This window comes from Protomyctophum parallelum (assembly GCF_964188405.1).
Source record: "Protomyctophum parallelum genome assembly, chromosome: 20".
Lineage (NCBI taxonomy): Eukaryota > Metazoa > Chordata > Actinopteri > Myctophiformes > Myctophidae > Protomyctophum > Protomyctophum parallelum.
The window spans coordinates 23,891,460-23,903,959 of record NC_139718.1 but is presented as its reverse complement, the minus strand read 5'-3'; the positions used below and the strand labels follow the sequence as shown (position 1 = coordinate 23,903,959).

Sequence of the window (12,500 nt, the reverse complement as noted above, 5' to 3'; positions counted from 1 at the left end):
TGAACCAATAATTATCTGATCTCAGATCACAAGTAGGAGTGCCGTTCAATTTTGAAAAGTGTCCCTGATGATTTCACTGTGTAGTACTGTGTGTGGTCTATGACAGATCTGACAGCACAAACAAAAACTGAACACAACAACAAACGGTTTTGTGTGTTAATCTTAAAATTTTCTATTAATTCGTTATTATTATTATTATTATTATTAAAATCGTATTTTTTCCAGTAAAGTAAATGGGGCAAGATATTTCTTTCATTCCAATTGTCTGAACAATATGCATCAACATATTGATGGTGGTACAGTTTTGGTTATCAACCAGATAGCCCAGAGGTATATATTATCTGAATTTGTACATTACTAATTAATGTACTAATTGCATTTACAGTATAGTCATCTGACAAGTGAAATGTGCTTTACAATGTGCCTATTCTCACAAAATGTAGCTATTCCCATGAATGCAAATGAGGTTTAGGCTTTAGACGAGAATGTAAATTCATTGTACCTCCCTGCCTGGGGGGCCAGTGACAGAGGGAGCTAAGCTTTAAAACAGTCAAAGGGTCAAAGATCACACACCATACAGAATGTCTTTCACACTTTCGTGCACACACACAGACACACACACACGCACGCACGCACGCACGCACGCACGCACGCACGCACGCACGCACGCACGCACGCACGCACGCACGCACGCACACACACACACACACACACACACACACACACACACACACACACACACACACACACACACACACACACACACACACACACACACACACACACACACACACACACACCTGTGTAGTGTGCATACCCATGCATACACACAGACGCACACACACACACACACACTTAAAAACACACGTGCACTACTGCACACTCACCCACGTCTAGGATATCCAGGGTGATGATGTCGGAGGTGGCTGAGCCCAGTTGGTTGGAGGCCTCCACCCAGATCTCGTAGGGCGTGAACAGAGCCAGGTCACGGGGGATGTAGCAGGTGTAAGGCTGGGTCAGACTGTAGTCCTCACACTCCCTCTCCTTACCGTACCACCTGGAGGGACACACACATGCATCATGATTAGAACTCCTTACCGTACCACCTGGAGGGACAAACACATGCATCATGATTAGAACACCATTTCCCAAACACTGGAATTTTGTAGGTCACAGACAAATGTTTTATGTTTTATTTTACTTAAATAAAAATCACATTTATTTTTCTTACATTTAAAAGAATATATTTCAACAACAAAAACAATTTATATATATATATATACATTTGTAAAGCACAGCTCAAGACCTACTTCTATAAATCCTTGTTGTTATTCATGTCCACTGTATTTCCTTATTCACTGCTATTAATTTAATAGTTTTATGCTTATGTCATTGAAAGCTACAAAAAAAGTTGTATTATTAATATAATTATGGGTCTGCAAAAGGGGTTTCTCAGAGTTACTATAGGGGAGTGGGAAGATGTTTGTGTCATAGAAACCTTTCGTTCATTCTCATTCATAAATTGAAATACACTATTAGCATGAATCCATCCAATATATTATTGGCAAAGATAAACTGTAATCAAACAAAACAATCTTAAATATTATTGGTATTATTAGTGCTGTCATACTATGATGCCATCAAAGCTGCAGCATCAATGGAGACGCACGCACTTAAAATAAAAATCTGTGGAATACTTCCAAGCTAGTCTCAAATCTCTCAGCAACAGGCAACAGATATCTGTGAGACATTTGCCTAAAAATTAGCTGGCATTGAAACACTCTTATCAAGTTTCCTGGAAGGCTTATATATGTAGTGGGGGTCCTTGCTTCGTTTCTCTCTCAGCTAAAGGGTTCCTTAGCTTAAAAAACGTTGAAGACACCTGATGTAGGGTTTAAGTGGCTATGGCACTCCAGGCTTCATGGTGCCCATGATGTAATCAATCAAAGTATACACAATAACATACAGCAATTCTAGGATGCTTGACATAAGGTTATTGTCAAATTCTAAATCATCACATCATAGCAAACATAGCACAAACATAGCATTAAAATGGTATGATAACCTGGTGTGTTTATTTTATTAACTTTCATGAAGAAGAAGAAGAAGAAGAAGAAGAAGAAGAAGAAGAAGAAGAAGAAGACAAAAAACAAAAACAAAAATTATCAAATAAAGTTCGTACTAATATGACAATTTATTTTGGAGAGCAGCCACTATTTGTTTTGTTCCACTGATGCAGGAAGCTGCTTCTTTAGAATGGTCTTGAATATTAGTTTTGTCTTGCTTTGGTTTTGATCTCCACTCAGTCGGCACAGTTTAGGTCAACTGGGGTGGTCTTGACTACATATCTCTAATGTTTGGGTTTATAATGTGTGCGGAATTGGATAAAAATATAAACATTGAATATGTTGAGATAAAACAAAAAAGTCTTAACAGAGGGTACATTATATGCAAACGTATTGTCTCATATAGGAGAGGTACAGGTTAGAACCTTATAAGTATAATTTAAGCAAAAGATCTCTCTGTGCACATAGATACGGTCAGGAACATTACCATTAGCTCTGGAGACTGGCAAGTTTAATGCCCCTCCAGAGGAAGAGAGATACTGTGAACTTGATGAAATTGAAAATTCGGTATTTTTTGTTTTGTTTTACTGCCCTAAATACGATGATATAAGAGAGGCATTTGTTAGTAAAATGTATTTTATTTGTGGTAATTTCCTTGAGTTAGATCAGGGGTGGGCAACCTTGATGATGGAGAGGGCCACTAGGTTATATTTCCACATTATACTGTCGGGCAGAAACCTCTTATATCCATATATTAACTTTTTTCAAAAATGTATGCGCTACTTTGTCATATGTTACACAAAAGTAGCAAAGATTGCAGATCTACAAGCAAAAAATGCGTCACAGTGTGAACTTGTAGACCTGCTATTTCTGCTATATTTGAATTAGAATCCTGAAAAGTTTTTATTTGTATTTAATTTCAAATGCATTTAGTTATACTTATTTTAACTTTATGAACTTCATTGGACATAAAGACAATACATTTTTAATAATAGTCATTAAGCGACTAATATAAACGGAAGTAATTAAAGCAGGTTCATGTTTGGAATTGTAACAGCTGAAATTAAATAATACATCAGTATTTGGATATTGACTGCATTAAGTGAAGGTGGGGGTGGCATGTGGCCCCTGGGCTTCCAGTTAATTGCCCATGTATGAGTGGACGCTTATGAATGTATGTGTGTGTGTGTGTGTGTGTGTGTGTGTGTGTGTGTGTGTGTGGCTGTGCATGATGTGTACACTATATAGAGTACTAGAGTTGAGTTTAGAAACTAGAATGCTTTATAGCCTGTTATTTTTATTCATCCCTGGTCTGCCTGAGACAGAATCTCTCTGTCTACAACCTGATTTAAACCCTGATTTATGAAAGGAAGTGTCGCAAGATGCAATGCAACGCGATGTATATAAATCAGCCTTGTAGATATTGCCGTTTTTATTGCGTGACACCGGCGCTCAACTAAGTATAAATGAGGTATTAAGTGAGGTCATACAGCATTTTCAGCTGCAGGTTCAACATCAAATCTCTTTGGTTGAGAATAGTCATACATCTGCAATTTTCGCTGAATGTTAACCCCAGAATGGAATTACGGACGCTATGAGGTTAATTTAACACTGAGCACTCAGGGTTGAATTAACCATCCAGACTTTGTATTCCCGCTACACACCTGAATTTGTACTTGAGGGTGTACTTGGTTCTGATGAAGGTCTCTCCCTGTCCCCCAGGAGCCCAGCGGCATGTCAGGTCCTTGGTGTTCCTGGACCAGCATGTCAGATTGACCGGCTTCTCTGGAGGCACTGGGGGTGGGGGGGGAGTAGTTATGGAAAGAGTGAAGCAGGGGGAGAGAAGAGAGGGATGGGAGGTGAAGGAGAAATGGAAAGAGAGTGAAAGGGAGGGGTGGAGATGGTGAGTGGAAAAGGTAGATAAGAGAGATGGAGAGAGAAAAGTAGTAGAACGAAAAGACGGGAAGAGGGGGGGAGAAGGTTCATGGAAGGCAGAGAGAGACAGAGAGAAAGAAAGAGAGATAAAGAGATAAGGAAAGAACATTTGGGGTTAGCAAGTACTCTATTACCCTGTTCCTTCTATCATTCCTTCAAACTTTAAGGTCAGGGCAAAAAGTAAGTTACCTTCACCATTATCAAAGCCCTCTCCTCCTGAGTGTAATTTACTAACGAGTGATGTTCCTCAGAAATTGGTATGTTTGTTCTGACCTGTTCTGTGTGTGTGTGCGTGTGTCTGTGCGCGTGTGCGTGTGTGTGCATGCTGTAAACTTGGGTCAGATTCAGGAACCCTGCCAACATTCCTCTTCTGTCAGAACACACTAAACACAGGCTCCAGCGTCACACAGAGATTAGAATCCTGACTACAAAACTGTCCGTGCCCGTGTGTATGCAGTGTGTGTGTGTGTGTGTGTGTGTGTGTGTGAATGTGTATGTGGGGTTATGTGGCTGTATATGGCATGCACACAAGTGTTACTTCACTGCAAAATCTTTATGACTCCTTAGAAGTCATTTATCATCTCATCACCCAGGCCAGCAGCACATTTATTTTTCAGTTCTCATTGTGACATACAGTGTGTGTGTGTGTGTGTGTGTGTGTGTGTGTGTGTGTGTGTGCGCTTGTTCCAGTGTGCATGCATGAGCACATGTCAGACCCATGCCCTATGAGTGATAGTGCGAGTAATGGACCACACAGGTGGTAAAAGCGTCACAGAGTCATGCAGGCCTCATCAGCCAATCTAAAATACAACCACAACAACTGTGTCGAGACTATTCCATATCTCTTATCCTGCAACCCCCCACCCTCACAGTCGTCGCTCCGACATCACTCCTGTCCCGTTCTCGGCTCGACTTCTTCTTCTGTGCTTCTTCCCCAACAACCCCCCATCCAACCATCTTTATTTTATTTGACCATTTCCTCACGGCGTACCAGCACACACCACATGATTCCCCCAGAGAAAATACGCCTTTCTCCAGTCTCTGCCGTGAAAGGGATACACTGTATCCGAATACACGGTGAACAGTCTCTTCCTGGAAGAAGAGGGGAAAAAAAGGAAAAAAACCCTGACCATGACATGAACAAAAAACAACAACAACCGGAAAAAACCCTTTTCCCTTGGATTGTGACAATACTGTACAGCAGCGTGACCACCGGCTAACTTGATGAGACTTACTGCCGACATAGAGGCAGGAGCCGGCCAGGACGTGTCCTCCGGGGTTGTGGCAGAGGAGGTTGTCCCCAGAGCGCTGCCGGGAGGCAGGGAGTCTGGGCAGTGTGACGCTGAGGGCGGTGGGGCTGAGCACGCTGTAGGAGGTGCTGGGCAGACGCCGTCCGTTCAGCGTCCAGAACAGAGAGCTGGCATGGACACCCAGGTCTGGGTTGACCCGGCAGGTGGCGGTCAGGCTGGACCCGATGTGCAGAGCAGGGTCCTCTGGGAAGATGGCTGCCACCTCTGGGGAGGGAGAGGAAGCGGGGGTGAGGGTGTTTGTTAGGACAGTACACAGCTGAGTGGTAAGAGAAGAGAAGATATTCTAGAACACAATGCTATGAACAAGATAGTTCCTATGGAGAACAGATGAGAGAGTATAATGAGTGTGAGAGCTTCTAACACTTTGTCAGACCACTACAAATCTCATCCCGGGGCCATATACTTTGAGTAACTACCTCTGCTGAAAGACAGATTGTGTGGTCCTTTTGAGAAGAACTTCTTTGAAGAAGTTCATTTCTCTGTAACTCCACACCAATATTTAGGCTACATCGCAACACTGACATAATTGCAATTCCCGCACACACACACACACACACACACACACACACACACACACACACACACACACACACACACGTGCGCGCGCGACACGGGCACACACACACACACACACACACACACACAAAAATATGCACAGGGTGTTAAGCATAATACTCAGCTAGCAGAAGGGAAGGGATCATGATTACCCAATCACACTCTGATCCAGCTGAATAACAATAATTTACTGATCCCTTTCAGTAGTCTGAGAGTGGTGGTGGTTGGCCCAGTCCCTCTGGACCAGGGTGTGAAACCCCCTCACTTTAACGACCACAAAGACTGGCGCAATTACTGCTGTTTATTGTCTCTACTCCACAAGCTTGCAGGAGGAAATGGCTTGTAAAATATGATTTGTTTTCAGAGGCTTACGGCATTTTGAAGCAGGGCTGTGATAATGAGGGCAGGTGATAAGTTTAACCATTGGACAGCGGAGTTCCCTTAGGTCCTTCTTTTAGTTTTTTGCATATTTTAAACTGATAATATCACTATATGTGCAAGTTAATACAAATCATACAATTCAGGAGCTCATTTTTCAATACACACATTATCCATTTCAGGAAGAAAATAAAACAGCAAAATGTTCATTATTCATAAAGTCTGTATGGCTCAATAATTAAAAGGTTTGAGTTCATACAACCACATCTGTCATTTGGCCACATTAAGCATCACGTTTTACAAACGGAGGACATCTCATAATGTCGTTACCAGACAATATGTGGCAGGCTGTGACAGGAAATGCACAAAAACGTACAATCCCCCAGTCAAGAACAGAGCACCACAAGTCACCAATCCCATGCCGTGGCGACGGTGGCATGCTCCCTCATTAATTAATCATGTTAGCATGTATTTGATCAATTCTGCATTTAGTTATTGTTTGAAGGAGTCAAGTAAATATGTATTATATAATACTATATATAAATGAAGACCCCACATCACACCTGGGGTTCTATAAAGACTCTGGCCCGGTACAGACAGCAGTAGAGATCCCTTGTTGCTTCCTATACATGCCACCCGGCATAAAAGGCAGTAAGTAAGTAATTATATATAATATATATAATATTTATAAACTAAACTACTGACTGCCATGCCAACAAAACTAAAGTAAAGGAATAAAGTTATCCAATTCCAGAGTAGCAGTTGAGGAAAGAAGAACAAATGACATCAACAAATGAATTCCCTGATGAGACACTAGACTAGATGAATGCTGAATGGGCTCCAACGAGATAAACACTGCTCATGGTTGATTTTAAACCCCTTTGACTGCTGGTGTCTGTGAGGAATTGAAAAATGAGAGCTGGTCTCTGACACCCATGGTGGTTATGCTGTCAGCATTCAAGGGTGCGTGAAAGGCCTGTAATACCATTTCCAAAGCTCTGTTTGCCCTTTACTCGTCCGTGGAACAGTTCAAAAGAACAATAAGCTTCCTACATTTGACGGACAAAAGAGATACATATGGAACGTTTTCAACATTTTGATGGGCTTGTGTATAGGGGACAGAATTGAAAGGAGAAGTCACGAAGCATTAAGTGACAATGAGCCATGCAATGCCATCTGAAAAGGGCACAAAGAGACAACAGTGGATGCCTGTTTTCAAATGTATAAATTCAATTTTCTTTTCAAATTTGCTTTCAAGTTAAAGGGACATGATGTAGCAATTCAAATGTACAATATCTATAATTGGCCTGTCTCCACATTGACAGGTCGTGCATGGTCAAATCTTTCTCCAACTAATCTGATTAGATCATATAATTCTATTATTTGCACTATATGTACAGTGAAAGGTTTCACATCATAAAATACTTTTTTTGTAAACCGAATATTGAGGCGAGCGAACAGTTCACTAGTGACTTGGGGTATATCAACAGGTTAGTTACAGCATAATAAAAGCCACGGCTACCTTGTCAAGACTGCTGGTCTTTAAGCGTTTAAACCGGGCTTTATTTTATAAGTTTCCACGCCAACTTAACAAGGACAGATGCTGAGGCAGACGTTTGTAGACTTTAGTTTATAGTGAGCTCACCAATAAAAATAATCCGGCCACTTATGGGGAACGGACGTGTGGGACTGCATAACTTAGATTTATTTACGTTACTGTGCATTAAGCTGCCGGTTAACATTCTCTAGGAACCGACCAAATGATGTCACTGTTTTGTTGCGGTTCGTAAAGCCCCATGCTCCCCATGTGTTAAACGAATTATGTCCCAACTGAAATTCAACCTCCTGGGAGGGTTTCCCAAAAACCTCCCATTTTTGCAGGAACACCGAGGAACATGCATATAAGCCAATCACACCAACAGTGCTGGCTGTCAAATGAAAATGTGGCACTTGTCATTGTTTTTATTAAGCGTTCAGACATTATTTTCAATTTAACAGCCAATATGGAATTAGTGTCCCCTAAACGTAAAACAGGTTATGGGGTGGGGGGGGGGGGCGTAATTTAAACACGTAATTTAATTGTTATTTTGCGGTTTAATTTCTTTCTTTTTTCTGTTTTGTGATGTCATAGCCATATTTTACCAAGGTGTCATCATCATCCATATTAGGTGTGGAAAAACCTCTCAAGCCGTTTCACGCGGACCGTTTTGTTTTGTTTTTTAAATCGCACGACGCTTTTTACTAGTGACACAAACCAAATGTACGCATGATGCCGTGTAGAAAACTGCAGCCTGTCCATTCCAGCCAGACATTACCCAGCCAACGTCTGTGCGCATCGATGGACATCTGTGGGACACTTACGTGTGGAGTAGCTCTGCACGCCGGGAACGGACAGCATGAAGATCACCAAGCAGGTCTCCAACACGACCTTCATTTTCCCCTCAGCAAGTTTGTCTTGGTTTTCCGTCCCGTTTTTCTTACGTTCTCTCCCCTTGACGCGTCGATCCTGTGTATTTTGAATTACGCACGGTTCTGGCAGAGGAAGAACTGCACGGGTTCAAGTTGACTGCTCCGAAGTTCAATATGCTTCTGTTAACAAGACAACTCTCCGGCGCAAAGGAGCACGCTAGAGGCTTCAGGCACACTTCGTAAGCCCACGGCCCAAGACGTCCAAAATCAAGGTAAATTGCTGAACATAGAATACGTCCCGTTATGGAGTCTTTTCCCTTAATGCTTCCTCTGCTAAAACACACACAAGTTCATACTTTTTAGGCCCCTCCCCTCTCTCTTCCCACACAGTCGCCAGTCATTTCCCCCTCTCTCTCTTTCCGTCCTTCCCTTTTTCTTTTTTCAGTCTCTCTCCCCCTTCCAGTGATGGGTAGAAGAGTCACATTCATTCACTTTCACTGAATCATTCTCTCTCTCTCTCTCTCTGTCTTCCTGACTTTCCATGTTTCTGACTTTCTGTGTCTAGGACGGACTAGGAGGCTGTTGAGTCACTGTTTTTACAGGAAAGGTCATCAGATGTATCTCTCTCTCTCTCTCTCTCTCTCTCTCTCTCTCTCTCTCTCTCTCTCTCTCTCTCTCTCTCTCTCTCTCTCTCTCTCTCTCTCTCTCTGTGTGTGTGTGTGTGTGTGTGAGACACACACTCTTGTTTCACACAGGGAAGCCTCTTTGAACCCCAGCAGTAGTACTATGTATGTTGTTTCCTGTTTCAATCATGTTTGTTTTGACGCACAGATGATGGATGGTGGCAGGCCTGTATTGTGGTGTATTGAGTAACACATGTAGCCTTGGGCCTGGGAAATAACACTGTACACATTAGCATAATAGGCCTATCCACTGAATTCTGAAACCCTTACCCACCCTGGCATACAGCATAGTGACCACCTCACCTTCCTTTTAATATAAGTAAACTGCAATACTTTCCAAAAAATACGGAGACAGAGAGTCGTTACTGCCTGGCATGTTTAACTTTTATGGTGAGTGACTGCATATGTATTTATATAATTTTATTGTAACAGCTTTATCCCACATATCACATGGACGGAGTGGAATTGTTATATTAAGTTATTCTGAATTTATGTGCAGGTAATCTCTTTATTTATTTATTTTTGGACAATGGGTTCCGAGATTGTGTGCAAGGTGATGGAGTCTGTATAAACAGTGTAATTACACATTTTGTATAGAACCGTCATTATTTCACACATAACCCTAAAATGACATTAATTTGCTGTATAAATCCCAAAATACCTTTAACCATTTATGTCCTGACCTACATATCTCGGAGGTCGAGACTCAAAAGAAAAGAGAGATTAGATTTTTTACTTGAGTCGTGACTCGTGACCCATACAAATTTGTCTGTAATCCACAACTGGGTTCTGGCCCACTGTTTGGGAAACAGTGAGATAGCTTCTCTACAAGTTCACAACACAAGCTTGTAGATCTGCAATTTTTGCTATTTAAAAAAAACGACAAAAGGATTAATGTGGTTGAATCATGAAGAAAACTATTACAGAAGTCTTAGAATAAGCGATGCCCTTGGGCCAAGGCTTGGTATCAGCTGAGAGAGGTAGGAAGTAGGCACCTTGTCCATGGAAATCCTCTGACTCATGCGAGATTCACCCAACCTGTCATCACTCACTTAAAACAGACCCTGAAGACAAGTCGACTGCGTGGAAGGGAAGGTGGGGTGGGGGTGGGGGTGTTGGGTTGGGGCGGTGAAGACAGACAGGCAGGCAGGGTGACGAAACACAATCACATTATGTCACATTGGGATTAAGAAGTCCACATCAGGGGTCTCGGCGTCCGCCTAGAGAACAAAAACCCTGTTCATGTTTATCATTTAAATGGGCACTGTGACTAATGTTTGACTAATGGTAGCCGCAGACACACACAAGTTAGCCCTACTGGTCGTCCTTTGGTCGGGGGCCAGTGGTGAATCAGCAGGGCCAGTGAGGCTATGAATGTTATAGTTGTCAACCTACGGATCCCTGCAGACACTGGCCCTACAATGTCCCCCTTTCTGCCTCGTCAGAGGGGGCCCTTGTTCGTCGCCCACTTACCGCTCAGACCACGGCAGCTATGTCCAGTAAATGTGAAAAGAAATTTGTGACGGGGCTCAGACATTGTGTCACTTTCCGGTCAGTAGCTGCTCTGATGCCGTTCAGGCTGCCGTAGCTAGTATAGTTGATCTTTGATGGGCGCTCGTCATCACATTCACAGGGGGGGCTCAAGGGGGGGGGGGGGGGGGGGGCTTTAGCCCCCTCTGGTGGAGGCTTAGCCCCCCCCCCCCCCCCCCCCCCCCCCCCAAAAAAAACAACCCCAATTAATTTACTTCTATGTAAACCAAGAGGGGTCCGTATGCTTTTCCGGTCCAACATACGGAAAACGACCGGATTAAGGTTGATGAACATGCGTTAAGGTTGGCGAACATGCGCTGCTCCGTGCTTGCGGTTATGGTTAGGTTAGGGTTTGAGCCTAGGTTGTCCTTGTCGGACCAATGACTGCAGCACCCCCATAGCACCCTCGCCCCTCGGTCGCAATTTTCTGGAGCCGTCGCTGCATATTCACACTGTCAGTGAAAATGTTGTGTCACACAATCACATGCACACACACCATATAAGAATTTGACACACTTTTCCGAACACATAATTAAGCACAAGCTTGCACATTCATTCTTTTGTCACTCATATTCGTACCCAAGCTCACACACGCATAACATAGTTTTTACATCATAGACTGAAAGATGGACAGTGAGTGATGATGAGGGTGGGAAAATAAGTGAGTGCGATGACGAGAAAATTAGAGAGAGAATATGGCAAGAGACAGCGGGAGCGGGTGCGCTGCTAAATCCTGAGTGTTAATTTATCCCATATAGCATAAAGATAGTTCATTTTTACACTCAGAGTTCCAAATGACCCTCAGGATTTTCCAGTGTGGTCGGAGCAGATGCTGTAGTAGAGGGATGAAAAAGATGTTTCCACCCTGTAATAATGTCAGTCATGGGGGAACAATAGGCTTAAATCTCTTTAGTTACAACCACAATGTGGGAATGCATGCTGGGTGTAAACCAATGGCATATGTCTGACACCAGTGGATGTATGTGTCTCAGTGGTGAGTGGAACCCATGGCGGTAACTTGACTTTCAGCACTCCACCACAGCCTGAGCTCAAACCGCAATTCAGTCTGCCACCTGAGAAGGATCTGGTTCACGTGGCGGAGTAGGAATATTTCAACTAGGGCATGAGTTTATGCTAAAAGGGGGGGGGGGGGTGTTATTATACGATGCAATATAATCACATTACATCAGCTTTGTGAGACTTCAGTCCATGCAGTAGCCAGAAACTAAAATCTACATCTTCTACTAACATTCCCTGGGAACACGTTCTCTCTGCTTAAACGCTCCTACTTCATAGTGTAGACCCCACCCGCACCGGTCTATAGGCTACTTAAGGCCCCATTCTTTTTCCGATCTACACCAAATCTGTTTGCCGAACATTTTTGAACTAAGATCACAGCGTGTCGCGACATGGCTTGTATTGGCTATTTTTGCAGAATGTTCCCTTTGCCTCAGCTCATTCCACTGTTTACCTATCAGAAGGTTTATAATTTCATAACTTTGTGTTATCAATAATAATAATAACTTAATTGCTATGGCGTGGGAGGGGCTGAGCCGTCCAGAAGAGTCTGTCTGTGGGTGCGTGCGGGCATGCGTGTGTCCAGGGCTTACAGTACAAACTACTGGACCGTCACT

The 12,500-nt window shown here is 43.0% G+C and overlaps 2 protein-coding genes across 3 annotated transcripts in view; one reads left to right on the top strand and one right to left on the bottom strand.

Annotated features, from left to right (window-relative positions):
- Positions 1-8,738, bottom strand: part of crlf1a (cytokine receptor-like factor 1a) — a 21,026-nt gene extending 12,288 nt beyond the window's left edge. For both annotated transcript variants that reach the window (XM_083792105.1, XM_083792104.1), the window contains exons 1-4: positions 8,606-8,738; positions 5,237-5,515; positions 3,731-3,860; positions 888-1,057 (exon numbers count right to left, since the gene is read on the bottom strand). In XM_083792105.1, the coding sequence (XP_083648231.1) occupies positions 888-1,057; positions 3,731-3,860; positions 5,237-5,515; positions 8,606-8,678 (652 nt within the window). In that variant the 5' untranslated portion in view covers positions 8,679-8,738. The remainder of the gene's footprint in view (positions 1-887; positions 1,058-3,730; positions 3,861-5,236; positions 5,516-8,605) is intronic.
- Positions 8,739-8,784: 46 nt separating this feature from the next.
- The window catches only part of keap1a (kelch-like ECH-associated protein 1a), a 32,684-nt gene continuing 28,968 nt past the window's right edge, over positions 8,785-12,500 (top strand). Inside the window, exon 1 of the mRNA XM_083792103.1 lies at positions 8,785-8,925. The gene's annotated coding sequence lies outside the window, so the exon portion shown is untranslated. The remainder of the gene's footprint in view (positions 8,926-12,500) is intronic.